Source organism: Panthera tigris, chromosome D2, assembly GCF_018350195.1.
Source record: "Panthera tigris isolate Pti1 chromosome D2, P.tigris_Pti1_mat1.1, whole genome shotgun sequence".
NCBI lineage: Eukaryota > Metazoa > Chordata > Mammalia > Carnivora > Felidae > Panthera > Panthera tigris.
Window position 1 is genome coordinate 44603119 of NC_056670.1, and position 12670 is coordinate 44615788.

Consider the following 12670-nt stretch of genomic DNA (forward strand, 5'->3'; position numbering starts at 1 on the left):
TGCACATGTATTCAGCATGTTATCATGGTATACATTAAGAACATTTTCAGAAGCTTAATCTATAAACCTTATAAATAAGTAAGTACATTTTGCTCTTACTCTGAAGGTTGCTTGTATGAGAAAGAAAATTAAATTAAGATGCATGGTATATAAGAAACAGAATTAATTAAAATTGATTTCTTATCAACAGTTATGGCTCCTTACAGAGTATATGTGTTATTTTATGCCATTCTTAATGTTCCTAATCAATATATTGTTTATTGGACAAAAACATTACCCAATAAATATCTCTTAAAGAGAAGAGAGACTTTGAATATTCAGTCTAAAGAATAACTGTTCGAGAGAAGGACCTCACAGATCAATATCACCCGATTATGGTATAATCTAGTATGAGGTACATAAGGTCTAATCCTAAACGATACTGCGTTGAAGAGGTAGTGCTAATTCTTTGTGTTACTCGAATGTTGATAGCCAAAGTAAGAGTTGGGTTTTTTAAAAAATTTATTTAAAAGTCTTTAAATTGTTCTTAGGTTTAGGGTCCAGATTAAAAGAAAACTTTGAGATATTAAATGACAGTTTCTTTCAAATTATCACATACGTGATTCAGAAAACATCGCATAAGTCATCACTTAGGACTCTACATAACTCAGTCAGCAAACTGAAGAAGAAAAAGCTCTGGTTATTTTTCAAAGACTCCATCAATTAGGCAGTTATTAGGTGTCTATGTATGTTCACCTGATATTTATTGCTATGGAGGTTATATTGATTGATACAAGCATACTTCTTGTACTTAAAAGTCTTTTATGAAATACTTAATGAACATTCCTATGGCAGGACAGTCCCATACTGTGAGTGGATCAATCACATTTTATGTTGGTTACTTGCAACTTGGAGCTGATTTTCCAGTGGAAACATTAGATACCATGGTTTGAGTCTCATACTTGCTTGCAAAGGATTCTCTATGTGCTGGTGACTTTCATTTGCATCTTTGCCCTGGTTTTTTCCTCCAAGCCCAAGTATTGAGATGCTGAATTCCCTACTTGACTATTTGTCAGGTATCCCACATTAAAAATGCCTGAGATTGACTCTCTTATTTTTTCCCATCTATATCAAACTGGATTCTTCCCATTTTTATACTTCCCAGTGAATGGCATCACCGTCTACCCCCGTAACCTAGAAACCTGCACATAACCTTTAAATCATTTCTTTTTCCTTACCTCTCATGTCTGATCTACTGGCAAGTCCTACAAATTTTCATCCAAAACTGTATCACAAATTCACTTGCTTTTTTCTGTCTCCACTGCTGGCATCTTAGTCCTGTTCCTCAGACTCAGGGGCACTATTGACATTTCAGGCAGGACACTTTCCAATTGTAGAGGGGATCCCACACATTGCAGAGCACGTGGCATCCTTTTCACCTGGCCTTGCTGAAACCCCAGTGATTGTGAAACCAGAAAGGGAAGTCAGTGCATCCTGGTCCAGCAGCATGTGGGCCTGGTCCAAGCCGCTGCTATGTCTTGCTCAAACTGTCAGAGCAGCATCGTCTCTCAGTTGGTCTCCTTCTGCCTTTGCCCGCTCCAGCCCATTCTCTACGCAGCTGACTGGGTGATCGCTGCCTCACTTAAACACCTTCCAGGAGTTTCCCCTTACACTGTCGTGCCCGTGTCGCGCCCACAACCTTGTCTGCTGCCACGCCTCCCCTGGCTCGCTGTGTTCCAGCCACCCCAGCCTTCGGGCAGTTCTTGGACACTCGTTCTTCTTCTCCGTGGGCTTTCTTGCGTGTTCTTCCCTCTGCCTGATTCCACCAGCCTGGCTCCCTCACGTCTCTGTTCAAATGGTACTTCATCAGGAGGCCTTCCTAATCCCTCGATTTTCTGCTACAGCACCAGGCGTGTGCACATTGCAATTTGTACTTGTCTAGTTGTGTTCTGTCTTTTCTAAAAATCGTCTTTATTGGGTAGAACTCACGTAGCATCAAATGAACCCATCCAAGATATAAAATCCATGGTTTTAGTATATTCACGGAGTTATGCAGCTGTCACCATGGTCAATTTTATGACATTTTCATCACCCCTGCCCCCAGTAGCTCCATTTCCATTAGCAGGCACCCCCCCAACTCAACGTTTGGACTGCTCCCCACCTTTTGGCTGCTATAAATAGTACTGCTGTGAACATTTGTGTACACATTTTCATGTGAATGTACATTTTAGAATTGTTGAGTTGTATGGTAACTCTATGTTTAACTTTCTGAGGAACTTCCAAACTGTTTTCCAAAGGTGTTGCCCAGTTTTACATTCTCACCAAGAGTATATGAAGTTCTGCACATCCTTGCCAACATTTTTTTATTATGTGTTTTTCTTTTTGTTGCTTGTGCTTTTAAATGGTATCGTAGCTAAGAAAGCTATCATTCTTAAGCTGAGATCATAGAGATTTACTCCTATACTTGTAAGAATTTTATGGTTTTGACTCTTACATATAGGTCCATAGTGTATTTTGAGTTGTCAGGATTATAAGGAAGGGGTCCAACTTCATTTTTTCACATGTGGATATCCGGTTGTCCCGGCATGATTTGTTGCAGAGACTATTCTCTCCCTGTTGAATCATCTTGGCATCACTGTCAAAATGCTTACTGTCTTTTCGCCCCTCTAAACTCTTACGCTCCTCATGTGAGGGAACCAGATTTGTCTTGTTTCCTAGCAAGCACCCAGTGCTTAGCATGGTGCTTGGCACATAGTAGATATTGAGTGTGTATTTGCTGAAATAAAGAATGGAGGAGGAAAGACAGCATGGGGGAAAGAGTAGAGTGAAAAAGAGGGAAGACCTAGAATCATCACGTGGGTAAAGGGGGAAAATCAGGAGTGTGGTTTAGCTGTTATGTTAAATTCCTCTATATTAATGAGTCTGTTTCTAAAACCTGTTCTCAATTTATTTTTTACAATTTATTTTTAAAAGAGGTAATATAGCCATGGTAAAAATGCGAACAGTAGAGGAAGATACAAAGCAGAAAGTTCCTCCCCATCCACCCCGTCCACCACCAGTGCTGATTCCATGCTTGTCAAAGTTTTTTGTATATTTGTCTAGTAATTTATTATGCTAACACCAGCACATGTATATCTCTTTCTTTTTTTTAATTTTTAAAAATTGTTTTTAATATGTAAAATTTAATGTGTAAGACATTCCTAATACCAACATAGAAATGTTTAAAAGATATAAAAGCCTTACTGTGACAATATCCCCTCCCTCCCCCCACCCACTGTGTCCTGGGCCTCCGTCCAGACACAGGCTGTGCGCGTCCCTGCCCAGATTTCACTCCCCTGTGACACACAGCACTCTCTCCCCATCTCATCGTTTTCACTTTGGAAATCAGTGCATGTCAGCAGTTAGGGAGCTTCCTCACACTTTTAGTTGGCTGCCTCATATTCCATACCTGAATAGATCGGCATATATTTAATTGGTGCCTTGTGGGTAGACAGTGATGTGTCCAAGTGTAACGCAACTGCTAACAGTATTGCAGTGCACGTCCTGAGACAAATGCCACTCCTATGAGTGATTGTATGGCTGCAGGATAATTTCTGGGCTGGCAGATACTGGTAGAGTGCCTTCCATCGACACTGGATCAATTCCATACTTCCTGCACCAACGTATGAGAGTACCCATCGTCCCATAACCTTGCCAACAAGAATCATGCTCCTTGACCATCTAGTAGTTGCAAATGGAACCTCAGTGGCCCTTTAAGTGTATTTCTCTCATTACAAGTGAGAAGTAAGGTTGAACTTTTATTGTTGGTGGTTTAAGAGCTATTGCTTTTGCTTTCCTGCAAAGCTTTTTTTTTTCTGTGTCCTCATGGCCTTTGCCATTTTCCTATGGGTACTTGTAGGAAACGTTCTATTAAAGGACATGAGCACTTTTTTTTTTTTTTTTAATTTCTATCTAGGTTAGTTAGCAGATAGTGCAATAATGATTTCAGGAGTAGATTCCAGTGATTCATCCCCTATGTATAACACCCAGTGCTCATCCCAACAGGTGTTCCCCTTTAATGCCCCTTACCCATTTAGCCCATCCCCTCCCCACAACCACTCCAGCAACCCTCAGTTTGTTCTCTGTATTTAAGAGTCTCTTATGTTTCCCTCCCTCCTTGTTTTTATATTATTTTTGCTTCCCTTCCCTTATGTTCATCTGTTTTGTAACTTACATTCCACATATAAGTGAAGTCATATAATATTTGCCTTTCTCTGACTAATTTCGCTTAGCACAATACCCTCTAGTTCCATCCATGCTGTTGCAAATGGCAAGATTTCATTCTTTTTGATCACTGAATAATATTCCATTGTATACAGATACCACATCTTCTTTATCCATTCGTCCATCGATGGAAATTTGGGCTCTTTGCATACTTTGGCTATTGTCGATAGTGCTGCTATAAACATTGGGGTGCATGTGCCCCTTCAAAACAGCATCCCTGTATCCCTTAGATAAATACCTAGTAGTTCAATTGCTGAGTCATAGGGTAGTTCTATTTGTAACTTTTTGAGGAACCTCCATACTGTTTTCCAGAGTGACTGCACAAGCTTGCATTCCCACCAGCAGTGCAAAAGAGATCCTCTTTCTCTGCATCCTTGCCAACGTCTGTTGTTGCTCGAGTTGTTAATTTTAGCCATTCTGACTGGTGTGAGGTGGTATCTCATGGTGGTTTTAATTTTCATTTCTGTGATGATGAGTGATATTGAGCAGTTTTTCATGGGTCTGTGAGCCATCTGGATATCTGCTTTGGAAAAATGTCTATTCATGCCTTTTGTCCATTTCTTCACTGGATTATTTGTTTTTTGGTGTTGAGTTTGATAAGTTCTGTATAGATTTTGGATACTAGCCCTTTATCTGATATGTCATTTGCAAATATCTTCTCCCATTCCGTCGGTTGCCTTTTAGTTTTGCTGATTGTTTCCTTCGCTGTGCAGAAGCTTTTTATCTTGACAAGGTTCCAGAGTTCAGTTTTGCTTTTGTTTCCCTCGCTTCCGGAGATGTGTTTAGTAAGAAGTTACTACAGCTGAGGTCAAAGAGGTTTTTGCCTGCTTTCTCAAAACTCTAGGATTTTGATGGCTTCCTGTGTTAGGTTTAGATCTTTCATCCATTTTGAGTTTATTTTTGTGTATGGTGTAAGAAAGTGGTCCAGGTTCATTTTTTGCATGTCGCCGTCCAGTTTTCCCAACACCTTTTGCTGAAGAGACTGTATTCCATTGGATATTCTTCCTTGCTTTGTCAAAGATTAGTTGGCCATATGTTTGTGGGTCCATTTCTGGGTTCTCTATTCTGTTCCATTGATCTAAGTGTCTGTTTTTATGCCAGTGCCAGGCTGTCTTGGTGATTACAGCTTTGTAATACATCTTGAAGTTCAGGATTGTGATGCCTCCAGCTTTGGTTTTCTTTTTCAGGATTGCTTTGGCTATTCAGGGTCTTTTCTGGTTCCATACACATTTTAGGATTGTTTATTCTAGCTCTGTGAAGAATGCTGATATTATTTTGATAGGGATTTATTGAATATGTAGATTGTTTTGGGTAGTATTGACATTTTAACAATATTTGTTCTTCCAATCCATGAGCATGGAATGTATTTCCATTTTTTTTGTCTTTTTCAATTTTACAAGATTTCTATAGTTTTCAGCATATAGATTTTTTACCTCTTTGGTTAGGTTTATTCCTAGGTATTTTATGGGTTTTGGTCCTTTCTTTAAAAATACAGGGGCGCCTGGGTGGCTCAGTCGGTTAAGCGTCCGACTTCGGCTCAGGTCATGATCTCACGGTCTGTGAGTTCGAGCCCCGCGTTGGGCTCTGTGCTGACAGCTCAGAGCCTGGAGCCCATTTCAGATTCTGTGTCTCCCTCTCTCTCTGCCCCTCCCCTGTTCATGCTCTGTCTCTCTCTGTCTCAAAAATAAATAAACATTTTAAAAAAATTAAAAAAAAAATAAAAATACATAGATGGGGCATCTGGGTGGCTCAGTTGGCTGAGCATCCAACTCTTGATTTCAGCTCAGGTCATGATCTCAGGGTCATGAGATCAAGTCCTCCATTGGGCTCCAGGCTGAGCGTGGATCCTGCTCAGGATCCTGCTTGGGATTCTCTCTCTCTCTCTCTCTCTCTCTCTCTCTCTCTCTCCCTCCCTCCCTCCCTCCCTCCCTCCCTCCCTCCCTCCCCCCACCATGACTCCTCCCCTGCTCCTACCTGCATGTTCTCTCTCTCAAATAAATAAAAAAAATGCATAGATAGAATAATATTCACTTTGTTTTATTCATGTCGTTGGTTCCTTAGAGTCCATCTAAGGACTGGCATTCCTTCCCTAATAGCACTTATAACCCTTCCTCATTCTTTTTAACACCCACATAGTATTCTGCTGTAGGACATACTGGAAATGATTTATCTTGTTCCCTGTTTAGTGACATGCAGAACAGTTTGGTTAATAGTTTGGTTCTGACAGGAAAGAGCCCAGTTGGGAAAAATGACTTGAAATTGTGATTTTTGAAATGTGTGATTATCTTTATTTTTATTTCTAAAAATAATTTACACAACGGTGTAAAAATATGTTTTCTTATATTAGTATCTGAAATCTTAAAATGAATCTGGAATAAATCAAATTTATCCATTTATTGTTTGAAACTTAAAAAAAAAAAAGCCCTTCTCTTATTCCTAGGATGTCTCAGAGCATCCTAGAGTCATTTTAGTAATTAAAATGGACTCTGAATAAAAACCCAGTGCTCTTTGAAATGACCTTGTATTTAAGCATTTCTTTAATTTGAAAACCTTGTTGAGGGTCGTGTGTTATTTGCTCTTTTGTAGGCCAGCTTTAATGACCATCACTGATGGAGTACATAAGGTGTGCGTCCATGTAGGATCAGAGCTGATTGAGAAGATGCTACTCAACATTTCTCCTGACTGGCTCAGCAGAGTTGTCGGTAAGGTATCAACACGCCGTCCAGGGGCTGCTATTGGTGAGACCATTCATTTCAGGGGTGTCCACAGTATACTGGAGCAGAAAGAACACTATGCTGTAAATTAAGGTCTTTTTTCTATCCACGTAAAAAGGAAACAAAGGGCACATCAGTTGGAAGCTAAGACCTGCCCCTCTCCCCGTAGTAGGGCACCCCCGATGGTCTTGATCCTGGGCGGTTTCCTGCTCCTCCCCCAGGAATGGGGGGATTTTTCTTTCACCTTCCCCGCCCCTCTCCCATCTTCAGCACTGGAGCAGTAGGATTTGCCAGTCCCTGCTGGAGCACTTTAAGGTTCTTGTTCCTTAAAGGAGGGCGGAGGGGTCCTGGGTTGGGGGTGGTTTGTGTTTTCCTTGTGGCCGCTTCTCCCCTTCTCCTGGCCTCACCAGGTTGGAAGCTTTCTCTCTGTCCTGCCCTCAGTCCAGGCTTGTGAGCACCTGGTAGGGACGAGAAGCACACTTGAGGGTACGGACTCCCCTCGCCTGTGCACTGGCCTACACTCGGCTTTTAGCAAGTCATTAAAATTGTAGCTCACCTGTACTCCTGTTCTGTCCCCGCTCACTTCGGTGGGTGTGGCTGTCTCACTGCCTCTGCCTTCTTAGCGGCTCAATAAATTGTGATTTTGTAGTTTCTTCAGTTTTCCTAATAATTGTTAAGGTTGGAGCCATGTTCTTTCCAGCTTTTCGCATCCTAACTGGAAGTCTCTCTGTTCTTTTTTTATTCACTGTCTTTATTAACTTGCATTCTTTTGGCTCTTTCAGGCCTTCTCTCAAGGTTGTTTGTTGTATTTTCAGTCTTGTCCCTTCATTTTAGGCACAATACCAGTTAGTCTTCGTTTCTCACAGAAGCACCATCATCCTCAGATCAAATATATGTCTGTTTTGCCCACAGGGTCAAAGTTGTCCTTCCTGGCATTAATTAAATTGTAACCCTAAGGGAACATGTGGGTACCAGTTCTAAAGTGGTCATCAGACCATTCAAATGATCACTAATCTTGACTTCTTTTAAGCTTATCCAAGTGAAAATACAAAACAAACAAACAAAAACAAAACAAAACAAAACAAAACAAAGAAAGAAAGAAAGAAAGAAAGAAAGAAAGAAAGAAAGAAAGAAAGAAAAGTATCGTTAAGAGAATTCTCTCACTTCCAAAAATTTGTGATTGGCTGCCCAGGAGTCTGTAGACCCGATCCAAGAAAGGCTGGTGGTGTTGGTCAGGGAGCGAGTGTAGCTTGACGTGTGCCTGGTCAGTCTAGTATGGAGGCACCCCGCTCAATAATTGGATTTGGTGTCCTAAAAAAATAAAAGGAAGCCTATAGGACAAGTGCAAACATAGAGTGACATAGCTATGTCTATAATTTCAGTATTTTTGTGTTATGAAGATTTGATGCTCATTGCGTAGCTGCTTCAGGGTTCTGTTATATAAATTTATACATATGATAAGGGCTGTAGACTGGATAAATAAGAGTTCTTTTCTGACCCGGACACACTCTTTTTGTCTCAGACTTGACTTAAGAAGATGTTAATGTCCGCTCTTTCCTCTGTTGTTTTAAGAAGCGCTTAGCTGTGCGGAATAGGAAGTGCCATCAGCCTGAACAGCCTGTCCGTGAGCGGCAGGAACTGTGGGTCATCAATTCTAGAGTATCCTCAGCGCCCGTCACTAGAAGGAGAAGGGGTAGAAAGAGAACTAACTGTAAAGTGGGTTCGGGGCTTGAGAAACCAAGGCGAACAGTGAACCCTTCGCCCTGTGCGTTTCCGTCGCCCGGAAGGGACGGACGCTGAGGCTGTGCGCGTTTCCTTGCTCTGCAGCCCCTTCGTCAGAGGTCACGTACGGCATGGTCGCCGCGGACCTGTTCCACGCGCTGCTGGCAGGCGGAGGGGCGCCTTGTGCGGTGAAGCTGCAGAGCCTCTTTGTGCTGGATGAAAACAGCTTCCCCTTGCAGCAAGAGTTCTCCCTCCTGGATGTCTATCCGGACGGCACAAAGCCCGCGCCCAGTGCCCTTCTCTGAGGCCACGTGAGGAAATCGCAGGTACTTCAAAGAGGACCGCTGGAATGATTTGTGTCTTGAAATGAATGTCTGGCAGGGCTTTAACTTGGGTTTTGAAAAAAAAAATTTTTTTTTTTTTTTTTTTTTTTTTTTATAAAGAGAATTGTGTTCAATATATAAATTGAGAGTTTTTTTCAAAGAGAATTCTGCGAGGTTTTCTGTTTGTTTTTTGGCCTTTTCCTTTCCTGCTTCTAGAGGAAGGCTTTAGCAATAAGGGCAACATGCAGCAGTGTCCTAGGAATTAAAGGTTCACTCCACGGGTCCCTGCGCCATTCGAGAGCTATACTAAGGCCACAGGACACAGATGAAAGCCATTTCCTCGGGAGTTGCTTTTCTGCCATGCTTACAGACTCTCCGTGCTTTCCCTTAGTCCTGCTTGAATAAACTGTCGATGTGAAATGATTTCCTTGGTTATAACCACACATGATAATGGGTTAGTTTGCCTAAGCCTGTGTTTAGACAAGTTCAAGACAAGCATGTCTAAGAAGAAGCATTTGAAAATGAAGGCAACAAGATCCTGCTTCAACTCCTTTTATAAACGGCGGAAGAGAGCCACGTTGCTAGTTCATCTCTAGGATCCGATCACCTTACTGAACTGACATACTAACAAACAGCCATTTGCACTCTCACAGTTGTAGAAGGAGCTCGTGTCAAGTGGTTGTCACTGATGAGGAGATGGTGCTCGACCCGGACGGTTGCAGTATGCTGAGGGTTAGTAGAGCGATAATACTGCTGGAAAATAACTAAATTCATAATTAAATGAACCAGTTTGTTTTTCCGTGCATGTACTTTTAAAAATTCTTTTGGTTCATTGAAATTGTTTTCTCTAATTCAGGGTTTGTTAGATTTTTTTTTTTTAATTTGGCTTTTCTAAAAATGAACCTCAGGGCTTTTGTGATCCTCCCAGAAATAAAATGCAAAAATGTGTGTGAGAGAGTGCACACATACAGAAGCACATCTTTCCGTGGAGGAGGTCAGTAGTTTTCAACAAATCCTTGGAGGGAGCCTTGACCAAAAAAAAAAAGGGGGAGGGGGGGTAGAGGAGGAACAGGTACTTTACTTGGTGAGTTAATTCCTGGGGAAGTAAAGGGATTAAATGAAATGATTGCTAAGGTTTTATCCAGCACCCAGTAAGGTGGGTACAAAAAGAGTTGTCCCCATGTGTACCTGGAGATAGTGGAATTCAAACAACAAAACAGTTGCCCCTCCCGAATAATTCATGTGATGGGGGATGAGTCTCAAGCCCAGAGCTGATGTCTTCTAAGCCATGCTCTTTCAGTGATAACCACAGTAGAAGCCAATCCGGAGTTCCGATATAAAATGCGCCCAGTGTAAGCCCACCGAGAGCACTATTCTCTCAAACTTGCCCTTCCCCACTTTGTCCTCAAGAATCGGCCTAATCCTTTTATCAACCAAAGCATAGCTCCCTGGAGTAGATGGCTCTTCACACCTTGTTGGGAAGAAGTCTTTAAGCCATTCCAAGTGTCACCAAGAACAGCAGGTCACACTAATCTGCCTTCACATAGTTTGGTACATAGTTCATGGGTTAACACATATTTCCATGAACCCTTATTTAAGCTGAAAATGACTTCCTTATGTCCTGAGGAAATTATCATCTATTTAATTGGGATCAGGGGAGCCACAGCTCCCAGGTATATTCCTTACCTGAGATGTACAAGTAGTTGTATTTAACCTACTCCATAAATGTTTATAACATTCACTTGGGTAGCCTAAGAATGTCAGCCAATCTAGCATCTGTATCTCGCAACCCCATTGTAGACATTTTAGGCAAATCTAATTTTTCATCTTTGGACAGTCCAGCTGAGAGGGACAGTTCTCCCGTCTTCGAGAACCATTCGTACTTGGTATTAACCGACACCTTCTCCAACAGCTGTTAGAAGCACTCACCTTTCTCCACACTAGTGACATCTGGGCTAAATCTCCTTTTATATCTTGGGGTGTATTTTAAGGGGTGGGGTTTCTGATCTTCAAGAGGTGTAACAAAATTGGACACGTGATTCACCCTGCAGACTTTTACTGAGAATTCACCGTGGTCAAGGCACTGGGAATTTAAAGACAAATAAGAAGGCCTGCTTTTAGTGAGTTCATAGGCAAGCTGGTGAAGAAATATTTAAACAAGGGGCGCCTGGGTGGCCCCGTCGGTTAAGCGATCAACTTCAGCTCAGGTCATGATCTCGCAGTCCATGAGTTCGAGCCCTGTGTCAGGCTCTGTGTTGACAGCTTGGAGCCTGGAGCCTACTTTGGATTCTGTGTCTCCCTCTCTCTCTGCCCCTCCCCTGCTCATGCTCTGTCTCTCTCTCTCAAAAATAAACATTAAAAAAAATAAAAAAAAAAAAGAAATATTTAAACAAAAGTTTATCAGTGCTAGAATTAAATCTGTGTGGAAAAGGCAAAAGAAGTCATAGAAGGATGGGTTTATTTGGACTCTTGGTTGCAAATGATAAAAACCCAACTCACACTAGCTTGAGGAAAAACAAGGGGAAGATTTACTGGCTCACATAACTGGCTTAAAGCACAGTTGCATCTGTTGGCTTAAATTTTGTGATCTGGTTACCCCAACCCACTAATTCTTTCTTTTCCTTCCCTTCAGTTTTTTCCATTGTTTCTTTCCTTGCCCTGTTCTCTCCTGCTCTCCCATCCCATATTTCCTTTTCCCTTTCCTGTCCTTTCCCTCCTATCATCTTCCCCTTTGTCTCTTCCTTCCTATCTTTTTTTACTTTTAAGTTTATTTATGTATTTTGAGAGAGAGAGGGAGACGAGGAGGGAAGAGAGAGAATCCCAAACAGGCTCCACACTGTCAGCTCAGAGCCTGATGTGGGGCTCAAACTCACAAACTGAGATCATGACCTGAGCCGAAATCAAGAGTTGGCCACTTAACTGACTGAGCCACCCAGGCGCCCCTTCTGTCTTTCCTACCTATCCACATGGAGAAAAGATGGCTGTAGGAAGCCCCAAACTTTCTTCTTTACAGAATGAGAGGAGCGCCTGGATGGCTCAGTCGGTTAAGCTTCTGACTTCTGCTCACGTCATGATCTCCTGATCTGCGAGTTGGAGCCCCACATCAGGCTCTGTGCTGACAGCTCAGAGCCTGGAGCCTGCTTTGGATTTTGTGTTCTCACTTCCCCTCTGCCCCTCCCCCACTCATGCTACGTCTCGCTCTGTCTCTCAAAAATAAATAAATGTTAAAAAAAATACAGAATGAGAGACTTTCTTTTTGTGAGTATCCACATAGCAAATTTCATGGAAGGGCTCTGAATCTCCCCCGGTAACCAGGGGTGGGTGGGACACTGGGTTTGAAAGAGCTAGAACCACATGGGATGAAAGAAGCCTTTCCTTAATGGAAGGAGAGTTCTAGGCAGACACAGATGTGTTGCTGCAATGGAAGATCCAAGAAGCCTTCAGAGGGAAAATATTTAACCTGCATCTGTAAATACGAGATGTGTTCACCACGAAAATGGTGCTGTGCATAAAATCGCGTGGCATATTTGGGAAGCAAAAAGTCTTGAACAAATTAAAATGTCACTATTTTAAATGGCTGGAATGAATACACAGAAAAATAACCTTAGGAAACCAACCAAAAATATATTGGTAATATATTAATTACATATAACATAAACTAATTAAATG

At 41.8% G+C, this 12670-nt stretch overlaps 1 protein-coding gene across 8 annotated transcripts in view; it reads left to right on the forward strand.

Annotated features, from left to right (window-relative positions):
* The window catches only part of SHLD2 (shieldin complex subunit 2), an 83766-nt gene extending 72561 nt beyond the window's left edge, over positions 1-11205 (forward strand). For 7 of the 8 annotated variants that reach the window (XM_042960177.1, XM_042960175.1, XM_042960179.1 and 4 more), the window contains 2 exons: positions 6829-6944; positions 8784-11205. In XM_042960177.1, the coding sequence (XP_042816111.1) occupies positions 6829-6944; positions 8784-8983 (316 nt within the window). In that variant the 3' untranslated portion in view covers positions 8984-11205. The remainder of the gene's footprint in view (positions 1-6828; positions 6945-8783) is intronic. The other variant, XM_042960176.1, reaches the window with a different exon arrangement.
* Positions 11206-12670: the final 1465 nt, after the last annotated feature.